This window comes from Myotis lucifugus, unplaced genomic scaffold (genome assembly GCF_000147115.1).
Source record: "Myotis lucifugus unplaced genomic scaffold, Myoluc2.0 scaffold_11, whole genome shotgun sequence".
NCBI lineage: Eukaryota > Metazoa > Chordata > Mammalia > Chiroptera > Vespertilionidae > Myotis > Myotis lucifugus.
Genome location: NW_005871059.1, coordinates 12261603 through 12285798, shown reverse-complemented (window position 1 = coordinate 12285798; position 24196 = coordinate 12261603). Strand labels below are relative to the sequence as shown.

Below are 24196 nucleotides of genomic sequence, written 5' to 3'. Positions count from 1 at the left end.
GTAAAGTGTCCAGCCCAGTGTGTGACAAAAAAGGTCTCAATCTACTGTGCTGTTTTATAGTGTTTACTATGGGAAGTCACCGTTTCTGATCACTTTCTATGTATTTACTCATCTAATCCTCACAACAACCCCACCAAATACTGTTACTAATACCATTTCAGATATGAAAAAACTGAGGCATGGAGAAATTGAGTAACTTGCCCAAGGCCACAGCAGTAGTCCTTTGCACTACCCTTGCACCATATCACCTACAGAATACATTTCCCAGTAATCTTGGTAACAGTGAATGATTACCATACAAGGCAGCTAAGAGTAGAAAACAGAAAAAGCAGTAGCAAAGCTTGACATGAGGTTAAACTAACCAGTACCTTTAAAGTTACAATCATTTTATTTTATTTTATTTTTTAATATATTTTATTGATTTTTCACAGAGAGGACGGGAGAGAGATAGAGTTAGAAACATCGATGAGAGAGAAACATCGATCAGCTGCCTCCTGCACATCTCCCACTGGGGATGTGCCCGCAACCCAGGTACATGCCCTTGACCGGAATCGAACCCGGGACCTTTCAGTCCGCAGGCCGACGCTCCATCCACTGAGCCAAACCGGTTTTGGCAACAATCATTTTAAATTGGGCTAAAAAAAACAACCGATAGCTAGAACATTACACTATATATTGTACTTCGGAAGTTAAGTGACATTTTAATGCTAAGCATACTAATCCTCAAGTTCTAACACCCATACTAACTCTTAATCCTCAGGTTTAATCTTATTACAACTTTTAAAAATTATTTCACAAATGATAAAGGGCCAGAGAAGTCAGATATGTGCAGTACACAATTAAAAATATTATACATGGAGGCCATATTGACAACCAAGATCTTTTGAATCCCTTTATCTCTTCTCCATAGAATGATCAAGTATCAAAGGGTTAAATTCATTAAAACTCCAATCTTGAACCCCCTTTCCCACCAAGGGTTTTTTTCTCTTCCTCAGGATACAACATAAACTCACCACCGAGAACTTGCCCACTGCAGCACTTTTCCACTTGCTCCAACTTCATATACTTGCCCTCCATAGAATTTCAGGTTCTAAGACTATTATATCTCCCGGAGTACTTATTATTGAAAATATCTCCATATCTGCATAAATCCAAGTTTTAAGATAGGAAATTTCAGAAAAGTATACAATAAATGTCACTATTACTCAGTAGTGGATGGACAATTCCGTGCTTGCAGAACCAAGGCTCTGGAGCCAATACATGGGTTCAAATTCTGACCCCATTTCCACTAGTCATGTAATATTAACTTTGGTCAAGCTGCTCAATTTCTGTACCTCAGTGTTTTCCATATGTAAAAGTGAAATGATGGCCCCACCTCAAAAGGATTTTATAAGCATGAAATAAACACGTGTAAAACACATATTTATGCTAGAGTATCATTATTACTGAGTATTATGTTTCATTAATATAGATAAACCTTCCATGCTGGTAAACTGTTTTAAAAGAATCTAGGGGAATGTGTATAGTTTTCAATCTCATTTCCTCAGAATCATATTTTTGTTTATACTCCTATTCTCAACATTAGTTGTCTGAAAAATCAAGTTATCTTTACAGAAGATGCAAAATCTTTTAAATTTAAATATCCATGTAAAAACGAGTTGTCATTTCAATGGCTCATTAATTAAGAACCAAAATAAGCCTGGCAGATGTGACTCAGTTGGCTGAGCATCTTTCCATGCACCAAAAGGTCACTGATGGATTTTTCTCTCACACATCCATGTTTCTCTCCCCCTCACTCCTCCCCGCTCTCTAAAATCAGTAAAATCATGTTTTTTAAAAAAGGAACCAAAATAATTAACTTTGGGAATTGATTTATAAGAAAAAAATGTATGGTGTTCATTTTACTTCTAGTAAACATCAGTTTGTGCCAAATGTACATGTATGCTTAATGCAGAAATGTAAATTTTTAAATATAACCCAGAACAGCAACATATAAAAAGTTACTACTACTTCTTAAAATAACATACCTCTTAATTAGTAAAACTGCTAATTACAGACCAACCTAAAATGATTATGTCCCAATTTAAGATAAAAATATGATACTAGGTTATGAAATAAAGCCACAGAAAAATGAAGGTCTGGCCTAAATTAAATATTTGTACAATAGTACAAGTGTTTTATAAAATCTACTAATTTTACTTCTCTTTTTGACCTTTCACATTTGATCTACTCTCTGGCATTTTTATCATCACCCAACTCCTCACCCCATCTTTCAAAGGTTGGCCTTTTAATCTCTCCTCTTCTGACTGAGAGATCTTATAATGGCTTTAGTTGTGTCCTGTAAAATGATGGCTCCTAAATTTCTCTTTCTAGATATGCATTAAACAACTATCTATTGCACATCTCAACTTGATTTATCCTGGGCATTTCAAGAACTGAACTTAATCTCCTCAAATGGGTTTCTCCCTTGTGTCCCCTATATCTCAAGAGAATTTCTTCTCAGTACCAATACCCAACTAGTGGGTCTCTGAGTAAATCCCCACAAATGTTACTTTCTTTTCTCAAATCTAGCCCCTTAGCTCACTCAAAATCACTCAGATGTATCTGTTCACAACCATGATTCTTCTAAAACTGCTTAAAATCCAAACTTACAAAAGTATTATGGCTTTCCACAACTTAGCTCCTGCTTTTGCTTTATTTTCCAGAACTTATACCAATCATCTAGCCACCTGAGTCCTGGAATTCCCTGTATCAGGATCACCTAACCATCTTTTAAGCTCAAGATTCAAGCCAAGGTCCTTTACCAAGTTTATCTGAATCACTCTTTCCTTTGCAATAATCCACCATTTCCTCCGTTGGAGAAAATCCACAATACATATTTAGAATGCGCCGAAACCAGTTTGGCTCAGTGGATAGAGCGTCGGTCTGTGGACTGAAAGGTCCCAGGTTCGATTCCGGTCAAGGGCATGTACCTGGGTTGCGGGCATGCCCCCAGTAGGAGATGTGCAGGAGGCAGCTGATCGATGTTTCTCTCTCATTGATGATCGATGTTTCTAACTCTCTATCTCTCTCCCTTCCTCTCTGTGAAAAATCAATAAAATATATTAAAAAAAAAAAAAAGAATGCCTGCTTCTCCCTTACTAGTTTCTAAGCCAAAAATGGAATTATATCATATTTCTAGAATAAATAACAATCTGTTATACATAAATTCTTAAATCAAGAGATGGATCTTTTAAACTGTTCTATACTGTAACAATAAAATATGACTGTCAATTCAAACAACTCAAGCATAAATTTCTCCTCATAGGAGTACATGCTAAGCAAACACGCATAATGTACTCTAAAAATTTAGCATTTTTGGACTCTTGGTCATTAAAGTACCCAAAAAAGAGGCAACTGGGAACTAATTTCTGAAACAATCATACTGTTCATTTTCCAAAAAAAAAAAAATCAACCTACTTCAGAATATACCTCTAGCCTCTAACTTAGCTGATGTGCCATGGAAATTCAGATTTATTCAAATAATACATTCATAAAAGCCAAATGAAAGATACAATTCTGTAAATCCAGTACTATCTTCCTACTTGCTTCAACGAAACAACTAGGTCTGCATAACTAATCTCTGAAACATGACTTCCCTGAGAAGCTATGACAAAAATGAATGCTTCTGTGGTAATAGTTTTGGTGTTTCCTTAAGTCTGTGTCTGTAATGCAGGACAGACCCTTCTCCTCCTTGTCAAATTGCAGAAAATTTCCATCACTAACTAGAGAATCTTTCATGACCACCTCCTCTAGTTTTACTCCTTAGAAAACTACTTCATGTAAAGCATCACAAGGAAACACCAAATTAGTGTATCTAGCACATTCCCGTAATGTGATTTTTTCATCCTCCTTTTACTCCAAATAGCCTCCCTCAAATCCTTAATTACATGTAGAATTCTTCTCCTTGTCTTTCATTGAAACAATTGGCTGTGATAATAGACAGTAAATCTTAATGAGAAGTTTCTACAAGTTTCACTGTCTTATAGACAGATAGCCTATATTGAAGTTCTCTGAATGTGGCTATCAAATCAGGTATAAATTTTAGATACCCTGATCAGCCCATAGGTGATGTCAATAAAGAACAGACAGGACTAAAGGAACCCACATTTTCAGTACTTCAAACCATCTGGGTAATGAACTTTTATTTAAGAGTTCCCACATTATGGTGAAATCTTTTCATAGCAGTGGATATCTGTATGCTTTGAAAATTAATGCAAACCAAATAAAGACAGATGTCTAACACCCACCAAGAAGTACTTCTTGCTCTTTGGGGTATATTCTGGATCCCATTCCTCTTCCTTCGGTCTCTTTTGAAAAGTAGTATTTGAGTTGTTTGGACCAGTATTTGTCCCAGCAAAAACTCCTCTGGCTCTTCCTCTGCCTCTAATTCGAAACTGATTAACATTAACAAAGTTGTTTAGTAATGCAATTAAAGGTATTTAAGTTACATGCAAACTCTTAATTTGACTGCAGTAACAAAAAACATATTTCCTAATTTCCTTCCTAAAACCCAACATAGCCACTAAGGATGGAAAGGATGGCCATTTTATATCATGGGTAAAAAACACTGCCTTCTGAAAGTGAGGTTAAGAAGAAATGCACAAAAACTAAGTGTTCGAATACTACACTTTTCATGGCCTGACCTAGTATTTTTAAATAAAAATAATCAAATTGGTTCTTTTCCCTTTGACTAGCCAAAAGAGTTGTCTAATTCCTTTGAATTATCATAGGAGCCCCAAGTGTTCAACTATACCTATCACCAGTTAAGCAATGCTCTTCTTTTTCTCAATTATCTACTCAATGAACACTAAAATAACCAACTGGAACTCAATCAAGATAGGAATCTGAATCTAAAAATTAAAGAGTCAAAAAGAATATGCACTAAGAAGTTATTAAAATAATAATTAAAATATGAAGGTAATATGTATGCTGTGTAGAATAAAAAGTTATGGTTCCTATGGTTGATACACATATAAACAAGAACTTGAAGAAAACAGGGAAAAATCAAAATGTTTTAATACAAACATATGGATTTTTAAAAATGTCTTTAGGTATCTTTCCAAAACTAAGTGATTTTTTAAAATGGGTCTCAATCCATAAATTTCCTTGACTCTTGGACCTTTAAGTACTATGTATAGTTATTAATTCCAAAGTTAAGAAATGTATCTAGTTTATATAGATGCTTCTCGATCTCAAAATGGCATTTCTTTTAATCAGGCAAAAACATTTATTACTCTGTGTACAAACAAAGTATCATCCCACTCCAGACCCTCCTCCCTTTCCCTAAATGGCATTTCTTAAATGAAGATACTTCAAATACAATTTCATTTTTCAAGACCAATTCTAACTGTAGGAGTAATGACTCACATAACAATGTCGAAGTCATATAATTTAACTTTCCTTATGTACAGTATTCTAAGGTAAAGTCCTATCAAAAATTCAAAGATAATTTTATCACTTACAAAGGTTCCTCGTGGTCGACTAACTCCTGCAAAGCCCGAGTATTCTTTTAGTTCATGGTGAGTTTTAAATTCTTCTTCTCTTTCCTTCTTACTCTCCTTTTCTTCTCTAGAACTGGGAGAAGAAGGTGATGCTGAAGAGGATGAAGATCGAGAATGATCTTGCTCTCTACTTTTATGTTTACTGAAAAATAAAGAAAACAAAAAAAATGTGCTATCTTTAAAAACGATGAAGAACCTGTTGAATCTTATAATAAGAGGGATATTTTTCAAGCCAAAAAACTATCCCCTATTACAATGATTACATAACTAAAGTAATTGGGTGTTAAAGTTTGACAGTCTGTTTCCATTCTCCTTCAATATTTGTTTTACACCACTACTGAAAATCATACTAGTAGTCTGGAAACTTCAAGTATGAGGTTCAGTTCTTCCATATTTTTAACTTTTTGTTTTTGTTGTCATTTTAAGGAAAGAAAAAGAAGAGTAGGAAAAGGCAAGTTTCAAAATGACTGCAGTTTGTATACCATGGTGAGAATAGTTGGTATGGTTTGGGCCATTACTCCGTTATAGAAATAAAAAACACATGACAGTACAATAAAAAACACAAGTAAAATCCACCATTTACCTAATGAATACCAAAAATAAAAAATAAATAAAAACAATTATCTATGATACTTAGTATTCCTATTATTTATTTGACACTATGGTGATCAATATTACATGATTCTAATACAACACCCGAAAAGGTCATACCTGCAATAACTCTTACCACTGCTAACAGTATCCATGGAAACATTACTTTGAAAGACTAATACACATTGCTATTTCATAAAAACTAATCCTTCCTCCCCCCATCTCTCCCATGTTAAACCACTAGATATCAGTTTAAAATTCTTGTACTCTGGGTGTTATGAGTTGAAAAAGTGCGGAATCAAGCATAACGAACCAAAGTTCTTACACAAACTGTTTCTAGAAATGCACTGCATTGAAGTCCAACCTCCTGATGTAGCCTGGATAATAGGACACATTAATTTGTCATTTTTTTTTTTCAGTGTTAGCTTGCTATTCCAAAGTTTTTGTCCTCATCCACCATAAGCCGAGTAAAAGACAAATACATTTTTGCTGTAAAACAAATAATTTTAATTGTTTAAATTTAAATATTCGATTACACAGTCAAAATTGAAAGCAATTAAGCTGACAATTATTAAAGGCTAATTAGAAGCTAAAACCTAATTCAGACAGTTTTAACAATTACCTGTCGTCTTTGTAAGATTTGTATTCCTTGTAATCTTTTGGAGTTTTTTCCTGCTTTCTTGACCCACTGGATTCCCTGGAGCCCTTGGAATCCCCCCGTTCTTTGCTTCTTTCTTTTCTCCGACGATCAATGTCATGCCGAAGATCAGCTGAGTCACACCTTAATTTTTTATCTCCCTATAAAAGATAGATACAAAGTAACTTTCAGGGGAGAAAGAAAAAATATATTTATGTACATATATAGCCAAATTATTGCCAGTTTCTAAAGTGACATTTTAGGATCAGAAAAAAGAAGGGATCATAAACTACTTCCGTACTTAGTTTTTGTTTAAAAAAAAAGTGTAGTTGGTTGTTTTTACTAAGTCATTATGTACACAAGTGCAGTGAGACTGGAAATGTTATTAAAATCTAATTATCTTAAAAATCCTAAATTTTTGTGCAAAACAATCCATAAATTTTTATGCAATAAAATAATTATTTTTCCACTCAGCAATCCTCATTATTATCCCTCATCTTTCCAAATAGCATTTTTTAAGGACTTGAACATTGACAAAGGTTATAATCTATAGTTGTGATGTAGCCATCTGCCTATAAAGTTAAGATATCCTAAAGTAATGGTTCTAATTACTTAAACCTCATTATCATCAAGCTCTTTCCAAAGAAGATGACCAACCCAATAAAAACCACTTAAAGAAAGGATTCTGTAATTTCCATAACATGCAACTAGAATATGATTAATGAAACCAATTCAAGTTAAACAAGGGTAGAAACAAAGCCAGAAAGACATTATTCCCAATCCTGTACTCAGTATCTTGGGCCATATACTGCCCTTTCTCAATTCAGGTATTGCAACGGACATTAGTTTAACTGGGTCACAATTCACCTCCTTCTTGTTCCATTGCTTTTTCAAATACTATATAATTTAGGAAGATGGAAAGAGGAATCTAGGAATGAAGAAAAATTACACATCAGTAAGATGCTAATAATGTGGACATCCTTGCTAGTATTCAACAATTAGTAGTACTGGGAAGTCTAACTATAATATTCATAAGCATTCATAAACCTGAAAATATAAGTATATATCCAAATAATATCAACTACTCACCTATATGCTCCCAGGCTAACCAAGAAAAAAAATCAAATCAAGAGCAAAAACCTTCCTATTCGCCTAGGTATTACCAAGCCCACAAGTACCAAGCTAAAGGACTAAAGGAAAGTGGAAATAGTTTATAAACTCTAAACTATATGTATATTACACATTAACATATATATTATTCATTCAAACAGGAAGATGAAAGATAAAAGGCAATGGCATATCCACTTGTCCATCCATCAGTAATAACTACCTTTTCCTCTCCAGTTCAAAAACCAGTATGAGTAACTAGAGAAGCAAATACTCAGTGTCGGAGCACAAGGATAGACTAAATTGTTGGCGAAACAAAACCGACACTGAATCCAAGGTATTGAAAGTAAAAGCCAAAATTAGTATTCACTTCTCAGAATTGGCTTTTCCAAGATCAATATACTCCATGCAAAGAAACCCTTTTCTTTCTAATCTCTAAATTCCATATCTAGTAAGTCATATTTTAAAAATTTGTACACAACTATTAAAAGCTTCTAGTAATAAAAGTGCCAATGTTTCCATAATAGGCCCATTGTTCAACAACTTTCCAAAACAGATGTATTCTCGTTTTTCTGAATGGAAAACCAATGTCCAAGAAGCTAAATGTTTTCCAAATATCAGACAGTATTTGGTGACAGCCAGAATTTCAACAAAGCAGTACTTCCAAGTCACCTAACCTTTTCATTACAGTTGCTCACTTTCTACTTTTCCCCAGAGTATCATCTGAGGCCCCCCCCACCCCCGCCCGCACGAATGAATTTCATTCTCACAGAGCCCCACCAAGCCAGTTATTCATAGGGGCCTCTCTCAAGTTTAATAACATTCATCCTCCAAAATCCACAAATATTCTAATATGACATATAGTTTTTGTTCCAAACATTCATTTGTAAATCAGTTATTAGGATGATTATTTCTTAGTCCAGATCAAAAATGCTCAGCAGCCGTGGTATTACTTCTGTGAAGAACCTACAGATTTAATTTAGGCATACATATATCAAGGAATATTTATTCCAGCTCATCCATTTCACAACAAAACTTTATAGAAATCCTAATATAATTTGTATCATTGCTTTTAAAATGTCCCTTTGTCTGCCCATTGATTCTTTACCCTTTTCTTGGAAGTAATTTCTTCCTTTCATTAGCATTTTTTAAAACTACTCTTGACTTAGGGAGCATTTGAGATCTTGCTCTCCGCATCTATTAACAGTTTGGCTCAAATAAACTCTTATAAAAATTCGCCAAAAAAAGAAAAATCTACTCTTGGTTTCTTAGATACATGGTATACCGTCAGCTTAATTTCTTCTAGGAAGGGAATATTGTGTGTGCATGTGTGTGTGTGTGTGTGTGTAAACAATTTGCCTAGACAAACTATGCTTAATACAGTATTAACAAAGCTAAACTAACATTAAAAAACTGTCCCTTCAAAACATACCTTTTGAATTTCTTCTTTGAAAACTCTCTCTTCCCCTGCTAATCGGGTATGCTTCCTCAGGGCACTTGGAGAGATGTCAATTCTCCTTAATATAAAATAAAGTCTATTTGTAGTCACATTAACTTAATGGTACAAAAAAACCCTTAGAATTTTTCATTTTTGTGAAGAAAATACTAGAAAGGTATTTCTCTCCCAATCGACTAATTTAGCATAGTAAAATTATTAATTACTGACAATTAAGAAATAAAACTATTTCTATTAAAAATGAATTAAAATGTCTTTTTCAACCAGATTTTTATATATAAATGAAGCCTAATCTTTATCAAACTTTTTTAATCAATAAAGAAAATCTGTTTTAAGTATTATCATTTTAAGTGTCCATCATCATACAATTATAATACAAATACAATTAATATCCTCAATGAAAGCAGAAATAGGATCATTTATTCCTAAGTGTCCCCAATATTTTTAAATATTCAGTGGATCTCTAATTTTATTCTGCACCTCTCCTTGCCTTTTTAAGCTTGTGTCTGTCAGGAGCAACTTCTCAGCAGTCACCAAAAACCACACCTACTATGTAAAAAGTACTAAGTTATATATTTTATAGCCAATAATACTAATTGTCACCACCCTGCAAAATAAACATTGTTATCCTTATTTTATAGATGGAAAAAAAAATTAATGTTCAGAGATTACATAACTTGTTCAACCCAATTCAGTGAAGTGACAGAGCCAGGATTTGAACTTACACTTGCCTGACTTCAATTTCAATGTTCATGCTTATTTCATGAAAAATAATTCTGCCTCTCCACCAAGCATTTTTATTTTACAAACTTATTGGAATTAAATTAAATTCAAGGGTTACTCTAGGCATCCAACCCCCTTCCAAAAAGCAAATGTGCTATTTTAATTCCATACTGGGGAGTAATAAAAGAGTAATTAAATCCTAACAACCAGTTTAAACCAAATAAACTGAAAATTAAGAATAAACAATAAATCACCAACTTTTCAAGACTAGAAATATATTTATTCAAGGCATAAATCAGGAATAAAACCAAAGTTCATTTGTATCATGATGATAACAGTTCCAATATAATCTTGTTTAAACAGTGTTTTCCTATCAAAATAGCATTTTTATATGCCTGTTCAATAGTACACATACCTGTGTATCTCAGGGCTCTTTTGGCGGGTACTATGTTCTTCAGTGGCTTTCTGATAGGAAGTGAACCTCTCATTTAGGGTCATCGCAGGTGATTTGAAGTATTGCTCTGTTGATTTAGGAGAAATACTGCCCAATTAGTTATCTTTAAGAGGGATATTCATTTGTGACAGAAGGGCATGTAGCGAGTGAAAAGAAAATAAAAATATTCAAGAAACCTAGCAGAAAGGAATCAAGTGTTACAAGAGTTCCTCCTACCCTGTCCCTTTTATAACTCTTATACCTCAACAGGAAACTGATACAAAGTTCCTCACAGGTCCCTGTCAATACTACATATAATACAAAAACAATAAATAGATTAAACTGAGAGTCTCTAATTTCATTTCAATAATGCACTATTTCATCAAACAGAACAAAAACAAAATGTGAATATCCTTATACCCTGCCAATTATGAACAAGTTACTTCAAGTAATCATTTGCAGAAAATAAAAATGACATAACTACATTGTTGGTTTTAGTAAACAAAATTATTTCATCGAAAACTATACTGACAGCAAAAATTGGATTTAAGAAAAAACTTAATACTGCTATTTCAATTAGAAAATATTTTTCAATTAACATTCATTAATTACTCCAAAAATCTGGCATCTTGGCAAACCTGACAGCACATTTGATATTAATGCCTTGTCTTTCTTTTAACAATTTTTAAATTAGTGATATCAATACTAATTTTTAAACTAGTTCATGGTATGTTGTAAATGTAAAATACAGAAGATGTGTAAGTCATGAAATGTTACATTACGAAGCAAGCTATCTGCTTAACAGGTCAACATACATCTGTGTCAACTTACCGCCCAGTATCCAGCACATGTCTCATAACCAATTAAAACTTGAAACGGCCACTACAAGGGTAGTGCCTCAATCTTAATTCCATGAAACCCAGGAATTTGAGCTAGCAACTCAGTTTTTATGCCATTTTTGCCAGGAAGACAGAAGATTCAACTTTGCCTGTATCTTTCAACAGCTATTTTACTTTGAAACATGGATTTTGCCATTTCAAAACATATTCCAGGACCTAGTTACAATGAAAAAGAAAACATCACTGGGCATTTTCAGCTCTAGGTTAAGTAAGAGCTGTTTAGATTGGTTGCACAATACCAGTAATAAAACATAACTACAGTTCTTTAAAAAAAAAAAAAAGAAAATGAAAAAGCAAAAAATTTTATCAAAACCTGATCTCAAAATTCAGCAATAAATTGTAAAATGTGGAGACAGGTCAAAAAAATGTGAAAAAAGAAAAATGTTAATGTTTCCTATTTTATGTACCACAGTAATATGGTCATGAACTGTTTCACAAACCCAGTTATAGCCAAATAACAAAAGAATTTTGTTACCATGCTTAAATAATTACAGTAAAAAAAAAGAAATTCATTAATTATTCAGTTTTGAAATATCAAGTGCATAAAGAATTGCTAGTGATAAGTTTAAGCTATCACAATGAGTTGTTCTCATGTCAAGACAAACTTTTTTTAAAAAATGGTTTTTAAGACCAACAGCCATGGTGACTCCTGAATAAGAATCTATTTCATAGCACACTGCCTTTTAAAGACAAAAACAAAACAAAACTTAAACCTAACTGCCCAAAAAGTCATACCCTAAACCTTTGAAACTAATTTTGAAACTAGAATTACATAGTGGGGAAAATAGCACATCAGAACTTCAGTGAAACACATACCTTTATCATCTTTAGTATCTAAAGAAATCTCACCATTATCCTAATTAGTCATTATTCATGTAATCATTACTAATCTACTTTTAAATTTCTTGAACTTGTTTACCTTTTAAAAATCATAATATGGCCCTAGCCAGCTTTGCTCAGTGGTTAGAGTGTTTGGCCCATGGACTGAAGGGCACAGGTTCTATTCTGGTCAAGAGCACGTACCTTGGTTGCAGGCTCCATCCTGGGCCCCAGTCGGAACATGTGTGGAAAGCAACCAATAGATGTCTCTCTCTCACATCAATGTTTCTCTTTCTCTCCCTACCCCTTCCACTCTCTCTAAAAATCAATGGGGGAGAAAAAAAAAACTTCAGGTAAGGATTAAAAAAAATAAAGTAAAAAATCCTAATATGCCCAACTGACATGGTTCAGAAAAGAGATTCCCGGTGAGGGCACATGCCCGGGTTGTGGGCTTGATCCCCAGTAGGGGGGCATGCAGGAGGCAGCTGATCAGTATTTCTCACTAATGTTTCTTTCTATCCCTCCCCCTTCCTCTCTTTCTAAAATCAGTAAAATATCTTTTTTAAAATCCTAATAATTTTTTTCTGGTTTATTTATCATGTAGAAAAGGTAAGTATTATAACAAATTAAGTAATACAAAGAAAAGATAGGATAATCCAGTTTTCCCACAGGATTCAGGTTTTAAAAGTTGAAAAAATTCTTAATATTCAGTAACAATGCTGTTTGACTTTGTTATAAATCCATGCCAAGTACATTATAAGCCATACACATGCAGGTAATGGAAGGTAATCTGTAAGCATACTGCACTTCAAATACAGTATAATGGCACATTTCAAAAAAACTTTCAGCATTAACAAAATCTACATTGTGTTTTACCATGATATACATTTTTAGGGTATGTTTTAGCTCTTAATATTTCAATCGGTTTTTATTAAATATCATCATGCTGGCAAGACTGAAAGCACTCTTCATGAAACACTCCTTTTTCCAAATTTTTAATGCTGTCTGTATTCTTGCTATCCCTAGGCTACATTAATTATTAAGCATTGCTGTTCATTTTCTTCTATTTGCAGGAGAAATTCAATTCACAATACTAAGCATACTAAACATACCTTTAACGTGATGAACCAAGGACACAATGTGCTGAATAAATGACTCTGAAGTGCTCTTGCTGGCCTGAGGCAACTTAATGTGGTCAAAGATGGATCGGAATTCTTGCTCCTTCTTGACAGAATGGACAAGTGTACTAGCAAGTAGCCTGTCTTTAGTCAAGGAAGCAGGTCTGGAACATATCGGTACACACACACACAAACAAAATATACCATTGGTTTGAATATGAAAATGGGAAATGTATTCAGAAAATAAAAAAATTAAATGAAATATTAACCAACCACCCACATTTTAAAAGCCATTATATTTACTGGGCATTAATGTGAAATTACCTGTTAGAATCATCAAGAGGAACAGGGGCCATTTTGAGTTTGACTTCAGGACGATGAGAATCGCTGGCTATCATTTTAATCCTAAGTGGGCTCTCCTCCCTGAAGGTAGACTTTTCTCGTGCATCCAGATTCTTGTGTAGAGGGGGACTGTAATCAAAGAGGTCTTTGAGCTTTTCAGACTTTACCTGCTCAGGTGACTGAGTTTCTTTCTTTACTGTTATTCTCTCAGAATTTTTGTCGTCTTCCTTGTGCTTATCTTTTGTAGTGCTAGGCCTTTCCACTACATATCCAGTCTCTTTAAGTTTATAATTTTTTTCTTCTCTAAATCCATCACTTTCTCTATTGCCTTTCAGTGAAACTTTGGACTTGTACTTGTTTCCTTCCTCCTCAGTATTCCGGTGAGATGTAGTAGCAAAATTTTTACCCTGATCTGCAAGGACTGACTTTCTGAACTGTCTATAATCTTCTGTCTCCTCTGTGTCATCCCCTTCTGAATCATTAAACTTTTGTTTTCCAGACTCTTTATCACTGAAGTAATCTAGGGCTTCCTGATCTTCCCATTCTCCCTCTGCCCTTCCTTTCTCTGATCCTTTCTCCTTTGGAGCCTCTTTATCCCTGGTATTACCCCTATCAAGCAGGAATACTCTAGACTCTTCATCTGTGAACCTGTGAATAAGCAAAGAAGAGGATGGTAACTCTGGATTGCATTCACTGTGGATAACTTGCATACTTAAATGTGCTGCCCAATACCACAGGACCGGTAATGAGAGGGAAAAACCCTACTGAAAGTGTTTTCAGATTCCACTTTTAAAACAGTAAAGGCATCCATATAGCACTTAGGTACTGAGTTTTTAAATCAATTTATGTAGTAGACTTCCTGAATGTTAAAAAGCAGAAGCCATTCTCAAAAACCTATTCTTATTCAGTCACAGCCCACAAATCTGCACTAACATCCAAATTCCCAGAGATCCTATAACATACATCACAGCTTAAGTTTAACTTCTGAGGCTAAGAATCACTAGTCAACTATTTATTTACTTAATAGCATTCTACGTATTTTACACAAAATTTCTGATTATTTCATTTAGCAACACTTGAAATTAGAATTCAAACCGAGTATCTGTTTCAAATATCACTAGTCAGTATCTGTTTCAAATATCACTCACTAGTCATTATCTTTTCTATGGTCAGGCAGATTCATTAAAAATTGGCAGCTGGATTATTTATAATACTACACAAGAACATGAAATAGAATTGCATTATTTATATAGGTCACATTATAATGCTGAAGAGAACAAAATAAGCTTTTAATGCTCTAACATTACAAATTAATCTCTGAAAATTTTGTTTTTACATGTTAACAATTACGCTTTACACTACTCATTTTTCGTTTACATTAATTCTGAACTTACTGAAACTGGATAAAAAAAGGAGGAATATAAATTAGTTCTTATTAAAACACTTAACTTCCAAAGTTAGAGATGTAAGTAAAAACAATCTGGAATTAACTTATAAAGGAATTCATGAGTAAAAATAGCTAAATACATATAGCAGTGCAATTTTAAGTCTTATAAATCCAAAGAGAATTCAAAGAATAAAACTATTAATATTTTCATCTAAATTCTCTGCTTTAGTTCTTACCTTTTTAAGAATTTTCCTGTCTTTGCAGTTTCCTGATCTCCACCATCAGGATAAAATGAAGAACGTCCCCTAGCCTCATCTCTTGGAGCATTCTGTGGTGTGATTGTCTTTGCAGGGCTTCTTCGTGAAGGGATGTGATGAATTGGACTATTCTGAGAAGGACTATATCGACTAGATCCATTTCCAACAGAACCAGACCCAGATCTTTCAGGACTATGCTGAATGGAATGTGAATGCTGAGAGGGGGTGTTTTTTGCAGAGTGGACTGTACTGAGCATGGGCGCATCAGAGCAAGATGAACTCTGACTAGGTGGCGTAGCAATTGGTGAAGGACTATGGGGTGATCTAGGACTATTATCATAAGCTGAAAGGCCAGGCCAAATATCACCAGATGTGGCTGATGATTTATTAAACTCATCAATAGATTCAGATGGGTCATGTTCAAATGTATCTTTCGGTTCCTCCTGTGATTTATTTTTCAAAGGACTCTCTTCTTGGGGCTCCCCTTCAGATTTTTTGGTTTGTTTTTCCTGAGACCCTCGTCTTTTAGAGACAGGAGATTTGCTATATGGGGATGAAGAACGAGAAGAGGATGATCTTGGAGACCTAGAGGATCTGTATGACCGGCGAGATCTGCTTCGGGATCTTTGAGAAGAAACTGATCTTCTTTTTGGACTTCTGGAACGTGAACGACCTCGTCTAGGACTCCTAGAGTGTCTTCTGTTCCAGACAGGTCTATAGCCACCTCGATGATATCTACCTCCTCCACCTTGATAATACCCTCTACCCCTTCCTCTGTACCCATAAGGTCGTCTCATTCCTCTATTATTTCTGTAATCTCGCCGATAATCTCTAGAATAAATACGATCTCTACTACGAGATCTTGAATACGTCCTGGAACGAGACCTAGAACTAAAAATGAAATAAATATCAATGCAATAAAAATAAACTATTCCATCCTACCATTCTAAATAGTCCAAGTTGAATATAGCATGCAAATCAATTGTCAAAACTAAAAATGTACATTAAAAAACAACGCATGTACACAAAAGTAAAAGTTTACTGTTTTTAATGAAAAGCGTCTCATTTCTAAGGTAAATATTGAGAGACTAAATTAAAGACCTTAGAAATGAAGGCACAGAAAATGGGAAAAAGACATATTCAACAGAACATACTAACAAATTATAGTACATTTATTCAAGCACTTAAAGAAATAGTGTAAAAGAATTTTTAACAGCACAGAAAAATATTCATCAATGAAATACCATTGGCCAAATGCATACATAATATGAAGTTAGGCTTAGAAAAATAATACAAAAAAATCATAAAGTAGTATTAATTCTTAATGAGATTATGGTCACTTTTATTTTCAACATATGGTTTCCATTTTCTATGCTAACTATGTATTACTATTTAAAGAAAGATAACTGAAGTTAATCATTTTTAACAAAAGAATAAACTTATGGGTGCCTTGAGTCAGAAATAGTAAGCAACTATGAAATCATATATAGATTTACTGCCAAATAATTGTTTGTTACTTTATCTAATTCATCTCAACATATAGATAAAAACAAGAAATCACCATAGAGTGCACAGCACAGTAAGAATCTGAGATATAGCGTTAGACTAGCTGGATTCTAATCTAAGCTCTGCCAGTTATTAGCTTACAATTTGGACAATTTTCAACTTCTCTAACTGTAAAATGAGGGTAACAACAGATCAATTTGACAAGATTCTTTGAGAATATTTTAATGAATTTAGCACTATTGTATATAGTAAACACTCCATAAGTATTAGATATCACTATCATTATTAAAAGACTTAAAAAGGACAGTAATTCACCTGTATCTCTTCTTTCTAGAGTGTGACCTTGATCTTGATCGAGAACTAGACTGTGATCTAGACTTTGATCTTGAAGAATGTGATCTAGAATTGGAGCGACCCATTTCTTTACTCCTAGTAAAATGAGAGACCAAAATAGGTTAAAAATCACAATATAATAGAAGTTTCACATCATTTAACTTATTTTTTACAAATTGAATTTTATAAGGAGAAACATATCATTTTCAAATGAGTACTAAGCCAATCAATTATTCCTAACTAAAAACTGTATTTTCACTTGCATGAAAGGTATCCTATCCTATATAATAAAACCCTAATATGCAAATCGACCAAATGGCGGATCGACCAGTGGAACGACTAGTCACTACGATGCACACTGACCATTGGGGGGCAGACACTCAACGCAGGAGGCAATGGGGGGGGGGCGGGGGGCTGGCCGCCACCCGCCTGTCGCTGGTCACCCCACAGATCGGCCCTGATCGCTGGCCAGGCTTAGGGACCCTACCCTACATACTGGGAACAGTCTCTTAGATTTAAAAATTAAAACTAGCAAGGCTACTCTAACACTGTGTGACAAAGCCAATTACTTAATTTCTCTCTGCTTCAGTTTTTCCACCCATAAGATGGAGAAAATGGTATTACTGCCTCAGAAGGATCATGTTATGTACTACTTTTTACAATGTGGGCAAAAAAATATAGCTGCCCATACAACAGCAAGATGCCTTTCACCCGTATGAAAAGTATGGTCACTGGTACATGCAGCATCCTGGGTTGCGAGAGGGATGTCCAACTGCCGGTTTAGGCCCGATCCCTGTGGTCGGACATCCCCCAAGGGCACAGGCTGAGGGACCCCCCCCCCGCCCCTCCCGGCACAAATTTCGTGCACCAGGCCTCTAATTGTATATACTGAAGACACAACAGAAAATTTCTATGGACTGCCCCACCTATGTGCCTCAATCCAAAAAGGTAGAAGTCAGAAACAGCAGTAATACCAGACTGCAGCAGTATGTTAGATGTTATTCCATGCCCAATACAAATGTCTACCTCTCCCATAAAAAAGATAGTATCAGAGTATTACAGATAAGAAATCTGAGACACCTAACAGGTTTGGCTCTGTGGATAGAGTGTTGGCCTATGGACTTAAGGGTCCCAGGTTCAATTCCGGTTAAGGGCTTGTACCTTGGTTGTGGGCACATCCCCAGTAGGTGTGCAGGAGGCAGCTGATCGATGTTTCTCTCTCATCGATGTTTCTAACTCTCTATCCCTCTCCCTTCCTCTCTGTAAAAAAAATCAATAAAATATACTTAAAAAAAAGAAATCTGAGACAAAGAAAATACAAGTAGCATAATACTGAAGAAAAATAAACCTACCGGACTGTCATCACAATGCTTTATGGCCCTGAAATGGGATTAAACTGACCACTTCATGTACACAATACTGACTGGAATGGTGGATAGTCTCCTAGTAGAAAAAAATCTCTGGAGTCATGACTCTACTCTCATAATAAAAATGAATTTATATGACAAATGCCTAGAGTACCTGTAGCTTTCTGGTAAGAAGATGAAAAAGAACAAAAGATAAAGAAACTGGAAGAATGCTCCAAGAAAGAGATTGGAGCTACAAGAAAAAGAGAACTGGATACCAGTATTCTAACTTTTCCAAACACTATTTAGTATCTAATGTAATTAGTATCTAATTAGACCTCAGAAATCAGTAACACTACTAATTAATGTTTAAGATCTACTCTTCACAAAATTTTATTTACGTCTATATCTCCCGTTTACCTATGCTATACTTTCTAAATTTCCACTAAATTACTCAAAATTAGTAATTTCTATAAGTGACTCACTAAACTAATAACCTGCAATTGCCATGTATTTAAACCATTTATCCTACCACCAAATATTTTTAAGGCATTTATTTTACCTACCTTGCCTTTGCTCAGTATTATGAAATAGTATTTAAAAGTTGAATTATGTCTGCATACTTCCTCATGAGGAAACATAAATGACAAATTCAAGGTTTCCGATAAATATTTATTTCAAAATAAAAGGTAACTATCCTTATATACACAAATATCAGCTTTGTCTTCTCACTCTTTATTCTAAGTAAGAAAGAAATACATAAAAACAGTATGCTCTTCAGAATTGTAGTGAGGACATGTAACACACTTAAAAGATTAGGCATGCCCTAGCTGGTTTGGCTCAGTGGATACAGCATCAATCTGCGGACTGGAGGGTCCCGGGTTTGATTCCGATCAAGGGCACATGTCTGATTGCGGGCTCAATCCCCAGTAGGGGCGTGCAGGAGGCAGCCAATCCAGGAGTCTCTCTCATCATGGATGTTTCTCTCTCTCTCTCTCTCTCTCTATCCCTTCCTCTCTCTCTGAAATCAATAAAAATATATTTTTAAAAAAAAGATTAGGCACACAGTAAGCAATCAACTTTCATTACATTAGCACCAATGTAAAAGGGAAAAAACTAAATTATGGAACTCTCTTGTATGTGTAAGGGAAGATCAATTAGACAAGATTATTTTGTCTTGCTTTACTTTTAAATAGCTTTGTGTGTTCTGAGTTTTTAAGTAGATGTGTTTATAGAAATAGAAGCAGACACACAACTTATAAGCAGGAGAGATAAAAAGAATCTTTATCCTAAAACTAACTTTTAAATCTGGCTTACTCCATACAAGCCACCAAAACAAACAAAAAAAAGAGCTTCAGACCACATCACTTTTAATCATTCAGTCTGAATCATGAGTGTAGCAGTCACGTTTTCTCAAGCTAAACTGAAAACTAGAAAAATGAATGTTATATACCTTGGGTTTTATGCAGGATAGAGCAATCAAGTGAAGTCTTCGAGATACTGTAAAATTCTTCCTGGAGAATATGTTCTCAGATAGTAAACTCTAAATTCAAATTCCTGGCAAAAAATAAAAAATATGAGTTTGATTTATGGTAAATTCAATACACACAGTTTATACTCAGCACTACAATACGTACTCTTAATAAAGGCACTAATGATTTCAGGGAAGGGGAAACAGACTTAGAAAATAAAAGTTTTAACCATAAAAGCTTAAAGAACTTTTTTGTTTTAATCAGAATGCAACAGTATATCATTAAACTGAGAGCACCTTCACTTTTTAATTTAAATACTTCAATTCTAATTTCAGCAATATGGGCTTTACAAAACATAAGCTATGCTGTCATCTTACCAGGAAATTCCAAAGAAGCTAACATAATGCCATCTTGACATATATATGTAGTTAGTATTCTTAATGCCATAGTTTGTAAACTTATCTAAAATGAGTTTATTTTAATGCTCTACTAACTTATTCTCCCTTGGCCAATTCCTTTTATACAGTTTAGTTTCACCTGAAACTGATTTTTTATAATTCATATGACAACCATCACAGTAACTCTAACACGTGGGCCTAAAAGCATTTTGATAAAAGTATATAGCAAACATTCCAATAAAGAAACAGGCAGGAAATTAAACAAATATCTAGTGGAAGCCAATATTCTTCCTAAACTAATTTACTACTAATATTCAAATAAATTTAAATATTGCACAAAGTATTTAGCAGTTATCAATACTGAAAAGGTTTGCCTTGTAATATTCAGGGATTGTCAAATACGAGCAAAGGATAGTCAAAAAACACTAGGGGAGCAAAAGACACACTAAGGAATACAGGACAGATGCATGCCTACACTGAAGGAATTCATAAACCAGCTTAAATAAACACACACACACACATTAACCTGAAAATCTGTGAACCTTACCAAGTAATGGATTCAATTTTAAAAATGCAATAAAATTAGAAATACAAAGCAGAAAAAATGGTAAGATTAAACTGGTAAACCAAGAACAATGTTCCCTCAATACCCATGCCCCTAATGTCAGGGGAGATTAAGAGAGTTGAGGATCAAGCTAGGAAGGAGGAATAGGAATCTAGTGATTGAGGGAAACATACTAAAGTAAAAAGTAGCAAAAAATAAAAATAAAAGGCCAGAACCAGAAACAAAGGATTTCTAAAGTGCATGCATACTTATAGTTTTAAAAATATTAACTCCCTCAAGTGGGCAGAGAAAAACTAATCTTCTAAATTGGTGTTATGAAACTTTATTCTGACCTAGAAGTCCAATACTACTGAGATTTACTACTGGAAGTGATACAAAGTGCGTTTTACTTAACAAATCTAAAAGGCTAATTTTAATTTCTATATATCCAGACAAGAACCAACTGCCAAATCTCTACTGTCATGATTTTTGAAGTTCTAAGAAAATATATATTAGAAATAGTAACATGAAGGGGAGAGGGGCTGTAAGCTGTCAAGACTAGTATACATATATATATTATTGTGCACAATCTATAAATATATTCAAGTATCCATATGAAGAATTCAATTATCATATTTAAAATATGGCATACAATATATTTTATAATATTTAACATAAAATGTAAGTATTTAACATTTTACATTAATCACATCTAACAAAGTCAGAACAAAGACTATAATCAACTCAGCTAATTTTTTAAAATGCAAATCTATGTACAAAGCACTGTGCTACATATTATGGATATGTGGCTATGTAAGAGATCCCTGCCCTCCAAAAACCAACTATCGAGGAAAAGAAATAAACAAATCATAGCAAACTAAATATCTAAAAACCAACCATGTTCCAAGAACTGTGCTTACTTTTAAATCACCTCATTTAATCTTCATACTCTCATGAGCTACACATAACTCCATCTTTCAAATGAAGAGAACTCCAAGCTTTCAGAATTTCTCTGAATTTATAAGGTGCCTATGCCATGCACTATTATTCTAGGGTTAGAAATAGAACACTTTAAGTGAGACATGTTGGACCTTTTGATTCCCTATCCACTTCTTTGTTAATCACTGTAAATTACACAGAATTCACTAGTGTTAAACAAATAATTTTGAATGATGTTTCTGTAAACTCCCAATTCAAAGCTCTAAGGAGAACTGAAAAGCTTTCTTATTTCTACAAGTCTTCTCCTCAGACATCAAGTACAACTAGCTATCCACATAAGTCAGTCAATAAATTAAACTAGAATTGAGCCTATCAATTGATAAGTTTTTACAATTCTGTCTCCCAAGTCCTAAAATACTATTCGGCCACATGAAGAATCAGCTCTAGTTAAATCTCCTTTGCCACCATTTTAATTATCTTAAGGGGAATTTCAGGGTTTACCATATCTAACACGGAACACGTGGTATCCTTAAAACAAGAGGCTATAAGCCATCGGTAAACAGACTTTAAACTGGTTCACTATGAGTTATTTTACACACAGAACCCTTCCCATCAAATTATTTATCCTCAATTGGCTAGGATTACATAAAAACGCAAATAAATTTGTAGCGGTTTTTCCTATGGAAAGGTTCTTATCTAAACAGCAGCGCAACCATTCCAAGTAGACTCCAACTGGAAAGAGAATTCACATGAGGAATAATTCCCCACAAAATTGAAAAGGCGCTGCTGCAAGATGTCTGAGATAGCTAATCTCTTAAATCAGTTTCGGTCATATTTACTTTCAACTTTGGTCTTAATTTTCTTCAATTCTAAAACGCTTAAAAAAAAAAAAGTCTGATGTATAAAAAAGTAGTTGCCAGTACTGCTGCTTGGTTCTGATGAGATAAATCTTAAAAGTAAATAAAGCCAACTTACGGACTTTCATTTAAACGAGGGCAAAGTCACTAGCCTCAACTCACCACTCCCACCCACTCACCCTCCAACTACCAGTCATGGCTGCACCATTTCTGACACGATGTAATGGGCTGAATCATTTGCTGAAAGGACACGGCTCCACTGGTACCGCTGGACAACTAACTGCCCTTTCAGCCCGGAAGTCGCAGGGCCGCGCTGAGATTGCTCGGCTCAGGCCCGCTCCCCACGCCAGGAGCCAGTAACTAGGCACCAACTCCTAGAGTCAACAGCGCCCGGTTCCTCCAAAACAGAGTGGGTTGCCAAGGGGATCCGAGAAGATTAACCAGAGAGAATTTTCCCGAAACACCAAGGGCCCGAGGTGGATGCGGGATTCGGTTACGAGAGACAGAACAGCATCCTACACATAGTAAAATAACAAAAATGAGGCGTAAGCCGACGGGTAGCGTGAAGCCGAGGAAAAGGAGTTTAAAGACGATGCGGGGTGCCTACTACCCAGTGCACTTTGCTGCAGATCGTAATTACTTTACCAAAATCCTAAAGGCCCAGAAGAAAGGTGGCGTTCCCAGCCAATGAGGAGAACCCAAGTAGCACCGCTCGCGGCCTCAGGAGCCAGAAGGCGGGGAACTGAGGGAGGAACCGCGCGTGCGCCGGCCCAGCGTTCAGCCGGGCGCGCGCCGGGGTCCAGGCCGAAGAAATGGGGGAAGGTTGAGGAGGAGGATATGCGCACGCGCACGGAAGGCCCGCGCGGTCTCGGGCTCTCGACCAGGTTTTTAGTCAGGCGCGCGCGCACTGTTCTCGCTGCTAATCACCCCCCCCCCCCCCACCTTTTGGCTCGTAGCACCTCGAAAACCTGAGGGAATCTGACGGGGAAACACATAAATAACGGCACAACGTCTCCTGGGTTTTGCTGTCGCCGCCAACCCGCCACCACCCACAAAAGACTCGGCACTCACTACCCTTGAGTGAATTCGCTACCCTGAATGCAGCATGAGGCCTACCTGACAGGCCGAAGCAAGGTTCCCGGGACTTATCTTCGTTGTAACTACACAGCGGCCATTTCCCGACTGAAGAACGGGAGGAAAACCATAGAGCTATCTTCGACGCGCTAGCTCGCCTCCGTCACTTCCGATTTGGGGCGTGGCCTCTGGTGCCGCTAAATAGCTGAGCAAGCCCCGCCCACCCTTTCGCCTTAAACCGGCTCCCAGGCCGCTGTTAAGACGTTGCCTGAGGCTTTCTGGGAAGTCTCGTGGCTGATCTCGCGCGAATTCCGGCGGCCCCGCCCTCGGGCCCTGAGCGGCCGCCTCAGCGCGGATGGGGGTAGATAGTGGGCGGAGTGATCTGCCAGGGCCGTGAGGTCGCCTCGACCCACGG

General features: G+C 35.6%; 1 protein-coding gene across 8 annotated transcripts in view; it reads right to left on the bottom strand.

Moving 5' to 3' along the window:
- The window catches only part of BCLAF1 (BCL2 associated transcription factor 1), a 28574-nt gene extending 4610 nt beyond the window's left edge, over positions 1 to 23964 (bottom strand). For 2 of the 8 annotated variants that reach the window (XR_002828134.1, XM_006084437.3), the window contains exons 1-11: positions 23824 to 23964; positions 19951 to 20054; positions 17134 to 17247; positions 15292 to 16203; positions 13651 to 14316; positions 13321 to 13490; positions 10473 to 10578; positions 9311 to 9395; positions 6757 to 6932; positions 5505 to 5685; positions 4290 to 4436 (exon numbers count right to left, since the gene is read on the bottom strand). Coding sequence is in view for 6 of the 8 variants with exons in the window: in XM_006084437.3 (XP_006084499.1) it covers positions 4290 to 4436; positions 5505 to 5685; positions 6757 to 6932; positions 9311 to 9395; positions 10473 to 10578; positions 13321 to 13490; positions 13651 to 14316; positions 15292 to 16203; positions 17134 to 17237 (2547 nt within the window). In the remaining 2 variants the exon portion in view is untranslated. Of the gene's footprint in view, positions 1 to 4289; positions 4437 to 5504; positions 5686 to 6459; positions 6624 to 6756; positions 6933 to 9310; positions 9396 to 10472; positions 10579 to 13320; positions 13491 to 13650; positions 14317 to 15291; positions 16204 to 17133; positions 17248 to 19950; positions 20055 to 23823 lie in introns of all 8 variants that reach the window. The other 6 variants (XR_329728.3, XM_023750216.1, XM_006084438.3 and 3 more) reach the window with 6 other exon arrangements.
- Positions 23965 to 24196: the final 232 nt, after the last annotated feature.